This window comes from Arvicola amphibius, chromosome 7 (assembly GCF_903992535.2).
Source record: "Arvicola amphibius chromosome 7, mArvAmp1.2, whole genome shotgun sequence".
Classification (NCBI taxonomy): domain Eukaryota; kingdom Metazoa; phylum Chordata; class Mammalia; order Rodentia; family Cricetidae; genus Arvicola; species Arvicola amphibius.
Window position 1 is genome coordinate 60,615,576 of NC_052053.1, and position 14,297 is coordinate 60,629,872.

The 14,297-nt window shown below is 43.3% G+C and overlaps 1 protein-coding gene across 1 annotated transcript in view; it reads left to right on the forward strand.

Moving 5' to 3' along the window:
* The window catches only part of Dnah11 (dynein axonemal heavy chain 11), a 317,751-nt gene that overhangs the window by 12,970 nt on the left and 290,484 nt on the right, over positions 1-14,297 (forward strand). The window contains exons 7-8 of the mRNA XM_038336393.1: positions 6,702-6,935; positions 7,905-8,072. Coding sequence (XP_038192321.1) covers positions 6,702-6,935; positions 7,905-8,072 — 402 coding nt within the window. The remainder of the gene's footprint in view (positions 1-6,701; positions 6,936-7,904; positions 8,073-14,297) is intronic.

Genomic DNA, 14,297 nt, shown 5'->3' on the forward strand with positions numbered 1-14,297 from the left:
CTGCTCAAACCTCTGAGTCAGTGTATTCTGTAGTGAGGAGCTGCGGGTTGCATTCCTGCCCGGCTCCCAGCCGCCTGTCTAGCTTATGCCCCGAAATAATTCGACAGAAACTGTATTCTTTTAAACACTGCCTGGCTCATTAGTTTCAGCCTCTTACTCACATCTTGACTAACCCATATATAATAATCTGTGTAACACCACGAGCGGTGTCTTACCAGGAAAGATTCTAGCGTACGTCCATCTTGGGCAGGAGCTTCATTGCATCTGGCATCTCTCTGAGGAGAGGCACAGCAGTCTGCCTAACTTAGGAGAGGTGTGGCATCTTACTGATCCTTCTACCTCACTTCCTTTTCCTGTTCTGTCTACTCCACCCACCTAAGGGGCAGTCTATCAAATGGGCCAGGCAGTTTCTTTATTAGCCAATGAAATCAATTCAAACAGAAGACTCTCCCACATCAAGTGTAGAGTCTTCAAGGTTAGGGATGACACCGGACTCCATGATGTGTGGACTTTAGACCTCCTAGAGCAGTGGGTGGATCTCAGACTTCCTGACACTGCACCCTTGATCAGTTCCTCATTTGGTGACCTCCAACCATGAAATTATTTTGTTACTACTTCATAACTGTAATCTTGCTGCTGTTATGAATCATAATATAAATACCTGGTATGCAACTTGTTCTAGAGTGTCATTGACTTCTTAGTTTCCCCTCTCTGCCCTCTTCCCACCCATCTGCTTAGAGATGCAGCAATATACGGGAGGACTTTGGCTCACACCAGCTGGACCTGTAACCCACCCACTTAAAGGAAGCTGCCCACTTCTCTGAGCCTCAGTTCCTCCAGTTACTGGCATCATGAGAATCAGAAGGGCTAGCATGGTGCCTGGGATTTAACAGAAGGGCAACAAGAGTCTAATCCTTGTTCTATCACCAGCTGTGGACTGACAGGCTGTGGTTACTGGTGGTGGACAGAGAGCAATGAGTCAGTGCCTTGCTATGTTTTAGCAGCATCTCCTCTGGTGTTAGTCTGTTCCTGTCCTTTGAGAGCCAAACTCTGTCTTGCATCTCCATGTGAGCCAGAAGCAGCTGTTGTCCATTTAGCTAGCACTCCTCCCTGACCTCTTTGGAAGAACCCTTTTCTCAGTTTGAAAATTAGCAAAACCATTTTACTATAAAGCTCTGGCATCTATGGCTTATGAGATAGTCCTGGTTACCTTGAAGCTAGGCAAGCTATTATCTTGGTTCCCAGTCTGTGTCAGCAGCCAGAGCTGCCAGGCTTCTGAAGAAATGTTGCAGCATCTCCTATTCCTTAGTTCTTGTTTCTGTCCAAAGGTTTCAATGACCTGATTTCCATGATTCTCCAAGTAGCATATTAACTTTGTAGTTAGTAAGCTTGCCCTAACATGTTAGGAATCTAAAATCACCAGTGAGCCAACTCTGATACTGGATCCTCTAAAGATCAAACTCCCCCTCTTTGCCCTGTTGTTTTATTGTCAGGATCTTTTAAAATAGAAAAAGTGTGTGTGTGTGTGTGTGTGTGTGTGTGTGTGTGTGTGTGTGGTGATGTGCGTGTTTGCACGTGCATGGGAACACACATGTGCGTATGCATGCACATGTTGATATCTGGAGTCTTCCTGAATCACTTACGACATTATTCTTTGAGACAGGACCCCTCACTGATCCTGGTAGCCACTCTTTGCTAGGTGGGATATTCAGGAACTCTGGGGATACATCTCTCTGACTGTCCTGCACTATGGTTATACACGTACACATGCCAGACCACACCCAGCTTCTCTGGGGGTGTTGGGGGTCAAACGTAGGTCTTCATGCTTCTGAGGCCATTGTTTTACTCAGGAAGCTCCACTTCCAGGAGCTAACTTTCTTTTCTTCTCCTCTCTCTCTCTCTCTCTCTCTCTCTCTCTCTCTCTCTCTCTCTCTCTCTCTTGCGCGTGCGCTCTCGCTCTGACTTTTTCCTTTTTTTTCATGTAGACTCTAGCTATACACAAGCTGGTATAGAACACTTTAAGTAACTCAGGAAATCCTTGAGCTCATGGTCCTCCTGTTTCTGCTTCTTGAGTGCTGGGATCACAAGGCATACAATACCCTGCCAGGACTTTTAAAAAAAAAAGAAAGCAACACAGGGTCTTACTGTGTAACCCTTTTTGCCTGGAACTCATAGAAATCCACCCACCTCTGTTTCCTGAGTGCTGGGATTAAAGGCATCTACTACCATGCCCAGACTTAATACTTTAAGATTCCATTTATTTATTTATTTATTTATTTATTTATTTATTTATTTATTTGTGCGTATGTATATGTGTGTTGATGCCCCTGCCACATGTCCATGTGGAAGTCAAAAAATAAGTTATAGGTGTTGACTCTCTCCTTCCACCATGTGGGTCTATGGGCTGAGCTCAGCTCATCAGGTTTAGCAGCAGTGCCTTTACCTGCTGAGCCATCTCACTGGCTCTATACTGTGCTTTTCAATTAAAAACATAACCAAAGAGTATGGATACTAACATTATAGGATCTACTATAGCTAGCAAACCCAATATAAAGATGTAGTATTTGCATGGACTCTATGCTTGGCATCCCACATGCTTTCAGTCACCTCCACACTGCTGTACTTGCAGTGCCCCTAGTGTGATGCAAATGAGATGTGAATACTTGCCCTAATGCATTGCTCCACAAGGGTGATAACAAAGAGCCCCTGTATGCTCAGGTGGTGTTTTAAAATGCATGTGATCCATGGTTTTGAATAAAGAACCTGTAGATGTGCAAAACTGCCTGTGTTTTAGTTTAAAAGGCTTCTAATGATTTGCAGGTGAGAGAGCTGACCAATGAGACCACTTAACCGATGACACCAGAGTAATGAGCAGCTCCTCGCTTGATCCTGAGCATGTGTCTCCCTGACATCCTTGCTGCTCAGTGCAAGGAGACAGACTGAGTGTTGTTGTCTGGGATGTCAAGGACCAATGACTTGCCTCAGGAGGTATAGACAGCTGTGACGGACGGAGCTCTGTGAGAGCCAGTTTGAGGCATAGGAATGAATGCGGGCATGGCTAACCACTTCATATGTATGGGTGAGGAGGCGGCTGTAACAGGAAGGCAACTGAATTATCAGCATAGACTCTTCAGCTTCCAAAATATTACAGAATGCTTGCAGAAGATATATGAAGTGCACCATACACCACAGCAAAAAACAACTGTTTTGAAACTCACACCACGAAAAGAATCTTCATAGTTACCTGTGAAGTGTTAGCAGACTTCATGGAGCCCTTAACTGTATACCTGAGTGGGAAATAAAAGTGTAGGTAGGAAACAGCAGCTAGAACTTGTGGAATTGTAATCAGTAGGATTTAAAGATAAACACAAAAATGGTTTCTGTATTGCTTTGCAAATGGCATGAAGCCTATGTTGCATGTGGAGCTTCTGCGTTGATGGGGATGGGGAAGCCATACATCTTCATGAGAGAAACACATATATTGTGTAGAACACTGTGGTGGTTTTCATTCCATTCCCCTTTGAGGTGTGCGGCAACTTTCTAAGAGTCACAAAATGACAGTTTTTAATTACTATATACATGAATATACTTTGTTTTGAAAACTCCTCACTCTGCCCTCTCAACTCCTCCAGGTCCCTCTCTCCACATCCCACATCCACCTGAAACCTTCATGCCATGCATATACAAACTCTGCTGAGTCCATTAGTGTTGTCGGCATGCACATGTATGTAGGACTGTCCACTGCTGTATGGGCAACCTACCAGTAGTCCCACCCCCATGAAAGCTTACTTTCTCTTCCCAGTAGCCATCCCCTGTCTGCAGTTTCTTAACAAAAGATGGAGCCTTGTGGACCTCCCCATCCATGCTGGGATATTGACTAAACTGATCTTTTAAATTTTATTTTTATTTTTTCCTTATTATTATTATTATTATTACAAATTTTCACCTCCTCCCCTCCTTCCATTTCCCTCCTCCTCTCCCTATCCCCCCTTCCCCTCCCTCTCCAGTCCAAAGAGCAGTCAGGATTCCATGCCCTGTGGGAAGTCCAAGGTTCTCCCCCATCCATCCAAGTCTAGGAAGGTGAGCATCCAAACAGACTAGGTTCCCACAAAGCCAGTACATGCAGTAGGATCAAAACCCAGTGCCATTGTCTTTGGCTTCTCAGACAGCCCTCCTTGCCAGCCACGTTCAGAGAGTCCAGTTTGATCACATGCTTCCTCAGCCCCAGTCCAGCTGGCCTTGGTGAGCTCCCATTAGATTTGCTCTTGAAAACATAAACTGTCTTTTACAGGTGTTGTGTAGCATCCAAAGTTGTTGAGAGTTCCTGAGCTCAGCAGCCCGTCATGTCCAGGAGATGCTGTTTTTCAGCTGTCCTTCACAAACTCTGACTTTTAGAATCTTTCTGTCCCTTCTCTAATGATGCTCCATGAGTCTTGTGGGGAGGAATGTGATGTAATGTTGTGGTGTGTGGGTGTGGGTGTGCGTTTGCGTGTGTGTGTGTGTGTGTGTGTGTGTGTGTGTGTGTGTAGTCTTAGTTATGATTTCTTTTGCTGTGAAGAGACACCATGATCACGATGACTCTTATAAAGGAAAACATTTAACCGGGGTGACTGGCTTACAGTTTCAGAGGTTTAGTCCATTATCATCATGGTGTGGAGCATGGTGTCTTGCAGGCAGATGTGGTACTGGCTTCATCTTGATCAAAAGGCAACTGGAAGTGAACTGTGACACTGGGCAGTATCTTGAGCGTAGGAAACATCAAAGCTTACTCCCACAGTGATGAACTTCCTTCCACACCTCCTAATTGCCACTCCCTAAGGGTTTATGAGATGATCCTTTGCACTTCTGTTTTTTCCTAGTTTTTCATATTAAGTTCTTTCTGCTGTAGAAAGAAGCTTCTGATAAGGGGTGACTACGGCATTAATGTGAGGATAAGTGTTTATCAAGCTATTTGACACTATATACCACCAGTTTATCAGAAGGTTAAGAGTTTCTTCTGTAAGGTCTATATCATCTGTAGCCACAGGTCAAGAGGTCAAATTTACCGCACCAGGAATGAGCTCCCTCCAGCTGAATAGGCTTAAGTGTGATCAGATAGCCATTGGTTCCCCCAAGGCACTGTGCCACTCTGGCACCAATGGGCATTTCTTATTGTGAATGTCTTTAATGTAGTTCCCAAGGTTCGAGCTCTGTGTGGCTGTTGGTATGCAGCCTGACTACCTTGTGCTAATATTAAAGTTGGCCATTGGCGAAGAGGCTTCTAGTTCATTACCAGCTTGATTTTTCCAAATCCAGGAGACCAAAGTATCTTCAGCAATAGTGTCTTACCATCAAGGTCTGGTGGGCAACCAAGTGCAATGGCATAGCTTTATTTTTCTGGGGATTTTGGAGGACCCCCTTGACCAGCAACGTCCATCCCACACTTTGGACTGGGCTTTCTCTTCTCTAGTCTATGGTTTCTAGGAGCACCATTATTCCCATTATTCCTCCAGACAGGGTAGTTACAATTGAACTATTTTTAAAAACAATTTATTTTAGAAAGCGTATAAAAAGTCATTTTCCATATGACTTAAAAATTCTTAATGTTTTTATCTCTCCTCTTACTCACCTCTGTTTTACCCTCCTACCTCTCTCCCTGCTTAATCCTCTAATCCTCCCAGGACCCACTTTTCTCTTTCACACTTCTATGCTCTACCTCTCCTTTAAACTCTTTCTAGCCCCACCCCTCAATGGTCCCCTTCAACTTTCCTGGAATCTTTTCTTAAATCCGTTCACTCTAATGCAGTGTCGTTCTCGATGGTGGAGTGGGTTTCTTGTAGAGAACAAGAAGGTGAATCCTGTTAGTTTGTCTTTGGTTGGGGAGTTGGCACCATGGAAACCTGAAGTTGTTATGGAGAAGTGTGTTGACTGAAGCCAATTTTATTGCATTTGTGTTTGTATACCAGTTTTCATGATATCATTTGTTTTCCTCTTGAAGCCACTTGGCCATGCTTATTCTTTCTTCTGTTCCAGGTGTTCATTCTAGTGTTTTCTGTATGGCTGCTTTGGCGGTCTAATTTGTATCATGGAAAATTTGTGTTGTCTCCATCTTTATTTCTCTTCCTCTGGGTTTGTTTCCTCTTTAACCTCTGAAGAGTAACTAGTTTGAACTATTTCTCTTGACTCTCTCCCACCTGCATTTTAAAACCAAGTTCAAGTTCATGTGGTGTAGCTCAGTCGATCATGTGTCCTATGGTGCTGCCTACTCTTCCCAGCAAAAAAGGGTGCTGATGGGAAAGGACTTCCAGAGACTGATGTCACATAACTAGCTGTTTTTACCTTTGCCAGTGACCCCATGACGCCCGTGGAGTGGCTCCCCTCTGAAAACCTGTGTTCTGATGGACGGTTCTGCTGGCTCGTGCATTATTTTAATGTGAAAATCTGATTGTCCAGAATATTCGTTGGTAGAATAACTGTCCAAAGCCCTTATTTCCATGCATGTGAGACTTAGCACATGTCTGTCTGGAAGCAGCAGGCTCTCCTCACACCGTTCTCACATGAAAGATGTCACCAAAGCCCAAGCATCTGTATTTCTAGAGTTTGTGCTTGTTTCAACAGCGTTGTTGGCTCAGTTCTAGAAACTGTCACTTAAAATGCTTAACTCAGATGGTTACAATGAAAAAATATATTTTTGATCATGGTTCCTTTTAATTAAATCCTAGGCAAGAACATACCTGTCACCTGAAGATCTTTTGAAGGGAGAAATTGAAGACGCACTGGAAAAGGTGCAGGTGGCCATCAATATCTTAAGGACTTTCCGAAATTATTTTTTCAAGTCTAGAAAAGGACTGACAAACGACTTCACTGGAAATGTGGAGTGGAGACCCTGGGATTTCCAGTCTCACTTGGTGTTTGGCAGATTTAACCAGTTTCTCGACCGGCTGACAAGAATAGAGGTATTCATTTATCTAGGCACATGGGGGTGAGGTTAAGAGGCTTTGTCATGTGAAGATGGGGAAGGGAATAAGGGAGGCTGTGAAAGGTTTAGGTTTGGGGCTTTTGAAAATTCCTTCCCTTTCTCCTCCTTCTCTCCTTCCTTCTTTTCTGTGGCACTGGAGATCACACTCGGCCTTGCATGTACGCCTGGGAAGTCCCTTACCCTGACATGCACCCTTGGCTCTGCTGAGACAGGACCCTGTTATGTGGCTCAAACTAGTCTTGAACTCTATCCTCCTGCTCTTTCTTCAGATTTGACAGGAATGTACCATCACACCCTACTTTGTATTCATTTTTAAACAGTTACCAATGGCAGTGCCTTCTTTAGAACCGATAGCCGTGCCTTATTTAGAACCGATGGCCATGCCTTCTTTTCAAGTTGGAGAGCTTTCTGCAGATTTTGCATTTTATCTTTTATGTAAGATTTGCTGAGTTTCATTCAAAATCAGAGATATATGTGAAAATTCTTATTGTTGGTCAGCCTGAATGCCACTAAAATCTCTCCAACATCTAGGGGCGATTTGCCTCTGCCCTGTAGACAGTCACCTGACAGTCTCGTCATAACGCCGGACCACTGCAAAGCGTAGGCGCAGAGGCTAGGGATGCTGGGTATCATCCCGGCATAGGCGCGGAGGCTAGGAATGATGGGTATCATCGCAGCGGCTGTCTGCATTACTGTTAGGATTGCACTCAGGCTCATGTATACACAGTGCGCATGCGCTGTCTCCACTGTGAGGCACCTGTTGGTAATTTAAAATGAAGTGTGGTTTTAAAGCTGAGCATTTGCTCTGTTCAGTGAATTCGGTAGCATTCTTCGTTGTGTTGCAAGTGCCCATTGATTCTGAATGTTTGAAAATGTATGGTTTGGAATTTTAAAAATCTCCTTTGTTGCTGAAGATGATGAAAGATCTTCACTGTTTTTCACAAAGGACATGTTTGTTACCATACGAAAATTTGAAAAACTGGAAAGACTGGAATTTGGTGGCACCAAGGGAGCAATCCTAAATGCGCAAATCCACGCGATGAGGGAAGAGTTTATGGAATGCTGTAAAGTTTTTCAAGAGAGCGCTTATGACCCGTCTGACTGTGCTGACACGGTAATGCTGTGCATTCTTCGTCCTTTCACTCCTGGGACTCTACCGCTTCAGAGCTAGAACAGGGCGTAGATCTCGGCCATGGTGCAGGCTACCCAGGCAGACCTTTGTAGATCTCGGCGAGGGTGCAGGCTACTCAGGCAGACCTTTGCAGGACCCAGAGACGCTAACCAGTCTCTTCAATTCTCCTAGCTCCCCGCGGAAGATCAGGGACCAGAGCTGAGTTGTCAGTTCAGGGCTCAGCCTAGATCAGCTTCTTGTGAATATCAGCAAGGGGTTTCCTGTGTTCACACCTACTGAGCTGCTTCTCACTTGTGTGCTTTATATTAACTTTCCTGGGTTAACTTTGGTCTGCTGAAACATTAGTTCTCGGCCGTCATTGCGTCATTTACAGCATGCATATTGTCACATAGTTTCTGTTATTTATAACTACTAATAATTTTATATTTTGAACTTCAGGAAATTGGGTGAAGTTTTCAGATTTTAACTGATTTCAGTCCCTATTCCTTTGAGCATGCTGGTGTGACCAGCTCTAGGATAACGAAGTTTATATATGATTTGCAAAACCAGAAACCTGAGTTTTAAAAAGGAGAAAATTTTAGTTTACGTCAAAAAAATACGGAATGTAAGGATATTCACTCTCGTGTATGTATTGTTGAAATCAATCTTTGAAACCTGGGGGTGCAGTATGCCAACTTCATAAGGTTGCAGTTAGCAAACCTGATTGACCCTTCTGAAGTCTAGTGATTTTGGAAAGTGCAGCTAGTGTAAACAAGACAGCACCACGATCAATGGCTCTTTAGGACGTTTCTGTATAATTTATGAAAAAGTAGGAGGAGTGTAGTAACAGTTATCCCAGGCTCATCCCTAGAGCCACTGAGAAGACATTCATTCAGTATGTGGGCTGTCCTGGGAGCCAGCAGTTCAGCCCACCTGATGACCTTGTGGAGGACTTAGAGCCTCTGGGAAAACAGCCAGCGTTCTTACCACTGAACCATCTCCCCAGCCCCTTTTCTTTCTTAAAGGTGTGTCTGGATTGCTTTTATTTATGCAGTATATTGTGCTTAAAGATATTTATCATATATTTTGCTTAAAGATAATCATTTGGTCTGAAGAACTGGCCCGGCTGGTTATGAGCACTGGTTGTTCTTCCAGAGAATAAGGTTTGATTCTCATCATCCACATAGCAACTCAGAACCTGAGTTTTTGGACCAACATCTGCACTTTGGTCCAAAGAGATCTGATGCTCTTTTCTGCCCTCCATGGGCACTGCATGCATGTGGACATACATTTGGGCATGTCTTTTTCATTGTTTGGGGACCCACTTAAATTCCTTTCATAATGTGTATACAGTAGGAAGTTTCTATGGCAGCAGATTTCCATATGGCTTTTCAAAAGGCTTTTAGTGTTAACTGGTCTCCCTGTGCCACTCCTATAACCCGCATCCCCGACCTCTCCCCACTTAATCCTTGTATGATTGTTTCCCCTTTATGACACTGAGTTCTGTCTTCACTTTCATGGAAGATGCCCCCTTCCCTACTGGTACTTACTAGCTACCTAGTCTCTGTGGTTATTTTGATTGAAATATATATGTCTAACGCTTAAAAGCTAACATCCACATATAAGAAAAACCATGAAATACTATCTTTTTGAGTTTGGGGTTACTTCACTCGTGATAATTGTTTCTAGTTCTGTTTGCCTGTAAATTTCATTTTCCAGGGCTGGAGAGATGACTCAGAGGTTAAGAGCATTGCCTTCTCTGCCAAAGGTCCTGAGTTCAATTCCCAGCAACCACATGGTGACTCACAGCCTTCTGTAATGAGGTCTGGTGCCCTCTTCTGGCCTGAAGGCATAAACACAGACAGAATATTGTATACATAATAAATAAATGTAAAAAAAATTCATTTTCCAAACAGCTGAAGAACATTCCATTGTGCAAATCATGAAAAAGGGTTTGTTTCAGCTTTAGTTCTGTATCACAGTCCATTACTGAAGGAAGTTATAGGAGGAACTCAAGGCAGGCCGAACTGTGCAGAGGCCACGGAGGAAGGTTGCTTACTGGTTTGCTTCTCATGATCTGCTCAGCTGTTCGCTTACAGTTCCCGGGATTTCCAGCCCAGGGGTGGCACCATTGCAGTGAGCTAAGTCCTCCCACATCAATCAGGAAGATGCACCACGGGCTTGTCAATCTGATTGGGGCATTTTCTTAGTGGAGGCTCTCTCTTCCAAAATGATTCTAACTTGTGTCTAATTGACATAAAACTAACCAGTACAAATTCTGAACTATTCTTTTGCTGTTCCTCTGTCATGTCATCTAATTTATACCGGTTTCGTTTTTAGTCATTTAAGGATTTTCATGTATCTTATTTGTTTGTTTTGTAAATATTGCTTATTTTAAAAGTTACTTATTCTTTTGGGCAGGTAACATTTACAGAAGTTTGGCTTCATTCTCACCGCATAGCCTTTATGTTAGTATTTGGGAGCCTGAGATCAGCGTTTGCCACTAGACAGAGTGGCACAGCAATTCTGTCTTTAAAAAAGCGATCATTGTCAAAATAATGTGAACATTAATCCTCCTCAAGGTACCTCCAAACGAGTGTCCTATGCAATGCTCAGGAAGGCGGGCACAGATACTGGCACGGGTCTGTGTTCCTCCCTTTGCTTCTGGTTTTGTCCAAAGACTCCAACACACGGTGCAACTGTAGTAGTTGGGTGTTGCTGTAATTCTATCTCTGCTTTCCTTTTTCCTTTCCACAGCTGTACACTAGTCAACAATCTGTGAAATTTACTGAGCAGCTTATGTGATTTTACATTATTATTTAGAGTAATAGAATTGTTCAATAATTTAGCTAGAAATTTATGCTTCTAGAAAGGTTTGTGTGTGATTTCTTTACTAGTCCTCATGTTAAATACAACTAAGATGATTCTGACCATTACACACACACAGAGAGAGAGAGAGAGAGAGAGGGGGAGAGAGAGAGAGAGAGAGAGAGAGAGAGAGAGAGAGAGAGAGAGAGAGAGAGAGCAGATTGGCCAAGAACCTCAGAATCCAGGAAACAATATCGAAGTAAGTTCCTTGGGTTTTAATATTGTGTGAAATAGTCAAGAATTAGGAACTAATATATCAGCAGCCTAGAAATGTCACTGGGCACCCACCATTGACCTCTACAAAAACCCGAATGTATTCTAGCCAGGGGGCCTAGAAGTGGGCACCCCTTGAAAAACAGGCAACTTACAAGGGTCTACACTGTCTCCAAGCACCCAAGAAGCAGCAGTTCCCCACCACTACCAGCCCAGAAAGGCTGGGTAGGAAGTCTAAACTAGCGAGCTGGCATCCAATGGCTCCATCCCCAAGCCCTGCTGAGTGGTATTAGAGATGACTAAGAGAGAGCCATGGTCTTCGTGCCTGCTGGTGGGGAGAGAGCCCTCCTCTCCGTGGTACTGGTGGAGACCATATGGAAATCTGATTTTTTGTTTTTGTTTAACGGTTTTTCTTTCACCTGGTAGATCTCAGTGTCATAGGTGTGGGTTTGGAGGATGCCTAGCTGAGACTGAGGATTTTCACTCATGTGGCATATCCACAGAGCCTACACAGGGATTTGGACCTCCTAGCCTGGCTGTAACCAGGAACATTTGTCCATTGTGTATTTGGAGGGTCCCAGAATGTAGACGTGTGTCCCTCTGACAGTAATGAAGGTTTATGGTCCACAATGTCTGGATGTCATTTGGTGCACACTCACTATGCTGTGAGTTGGGAAGATCTCAGCCAAGAAGGTGAGCAGTGCTAATAATGGAGACGTTGGAAGCATCTGACAGTGACTGCTCTCCTCTGGAGGCATCATCGCTGTGCTGTTCTGTCCCACTGCACTGTGGTGTAAATCTCCTGAGCCCAAGTGAGTCTCTGACCTCAGGTTCCCAAGTGCTGGGCTTATGCTTGTGTCTCATCATGCCTGCCTTTTACATTTTAAAAACTGAAAATGAGAGAGAAATGAACTCTTACCTGTCTATATAGAGGAATATAATTTTACTGATAGATTTCTTATCAGAAACCAGAAACACTGAGCAAAATAGGTTCTGAGAAAGAACTATAAACCTAGGGTCTCTGCCCTCAGGAACAAAAGGGAGACAAGAGAAAACCAGATGGACAAAAGCCAAAAAGTTTTGGTTGAGGGAGAAAATGGTAAAGGAAGCAGCTTTGTACGGCAGAGAGGGTGCAGTGGACGGAGGAGGCGACTGTGACGGTATCCTCCTCTCCCGCCTCCTAAGCACTGTTTGGAGGTAGAAGTAAAATGTCCACTGCTTTGCTTCTTGTGTTAGAGAGTGAACCCAGGGCCTCATAGACGCTAGGTGACTGCCCCCTGAGATATACTGAACCCAAACACCACTTCTGAACATATGTACAGAAAAATTTAAGACAATTGTCCTATAAATGGAAGAGCTTAAGGATTAAGAAGCACTGCCCAGTTCAATGCCATGAGCAATTCTCCTGTGTCTTCTTCGGGAAATTTTTATTGTTTCCACTATTACAATTAAGGCTTGAGTCTACCTTGAACCGATGTTTAAGTGTTCCAAGAGTCCAGGTTGACTCTTGCAAAAGGAGAATCAATAAAACTCTCTAGCAACATTTGTTGAAGGGATGTTCTTGCTTTACTGAATGGTTTTGCACCCTTGTCAACAATTACTTGCTTATATGGATGAGAGTTTATGTCTGGGCTTTCTATACTATTTCATTGATCTATAGGCCAGCACTACGTTGTTGTCACTACTGCAGACTTGTAAGCTTTATCACTGGGAAGTATGAGCCAGATGGTCAGACCTGTAGAACACTGCTTCTCAATTACTGTAGAGGCATCGCTGAGAGATGTTGATAGGGATTGGACTGACAGGGCAGAGTGTTTGCCATAGTATTGTCTCTGTAATGACAAGTAAGTGGGATCTTTCTACCACCCCTTCTTTAACTGCTTAGAGCAGCTAGTTTATAGCTTCTGATCTGTAAGTCTTCGACTTCCCTGGTCAAAATTATTATTAAGTATTTTATTCTTTTTAATACTACTAAAGATAGAACTGTCTTCTTTTTAAATTTGTTCATTGCTAGTATACATAACTGCAAATGCTTTTCTTCTTCCTGTGTACATATGCTTATGTGTCTTGACTGTGCAGGAGCATATCCACATTGGGGAGGTCAGGGTTCAGCCTCCTGTGTTGTTCCCAGGCTCCATGTTCTCGGAGCTTGACAATTAGGCTAGGCTTGCTGGCCAGTGAACACAGGAAGCGTCCTGGGTTAATTTATTCAGGTCCTAGGGAAGAAACACACACAGAAATCACTACTCTACTGGCAGAGCCCACCAGTCCATAACTGGCTGTGTATCGATTTTTCAGCCCACAACCTTGCTGAGTTTGTTTATTGACTTCATTTCTTAGGTATGCAATCTTTAGATTAAATCATGTCACCTATGAATAGACATGAGTACTTCTCAGTTTGGGCGCTCTTTGTTTTACTTACCCAATTGCCCTGGTGAGAACTTCTGATGCTGTATTGAATTAGACATGGGCATTCCTGTTTTGTTCTTAAGAACTTTTACTCCTTTCACCTTTGGGGATGATGTAGTTACTATGTGCTCACAGAGGTCCTTGCCCTTAGTTCCATTCTTATTTCAGGGACTATTTTTCTCATGAAAGAGTGCTGGATATTAAGTTCTTCTGCACTGATTGAGATCACAGAAGTTCACCCTCTACTCTCATCTGTTAATGTGGTATATTGTGCTGGGTTTTTTGTATGTTAAACCATCTTACTATTATGGAATATTTCTCTTGACCATGGTCTGTAATTCTTTTAATAAATGCTGAATCCATTTGCATATTAGCTCATCATTCATAAGGAACATTGGTCTGAAGTTTTCTCTTCTTCAAGTATCTTTATCTGGCTTTGGTATCAGAGCAGTGCTTATCGTGTAGAGTGAGTTAGCAAGCTTGGAAGGATTGCTCTTAATTCTCCTTTATATACTTGCGGAACTGCTAATAAGACCATATGGTCTTGAGCTTTAATCTGATGGGAAACTGCTTGTTTACCTATTTAATCTCCTTATGAGTTCTGACTTTTCTGATTTGATCTTGTTATATGGTGTGTCTCTAGGAATTTGTCCTTTTCATCTGGGTTACCCTTTCTTCTCCCCAACTTCCCTGGAAGTCCTGCTATGTGGACCAGGCTAGCCTGCTCCTCACCCTCCT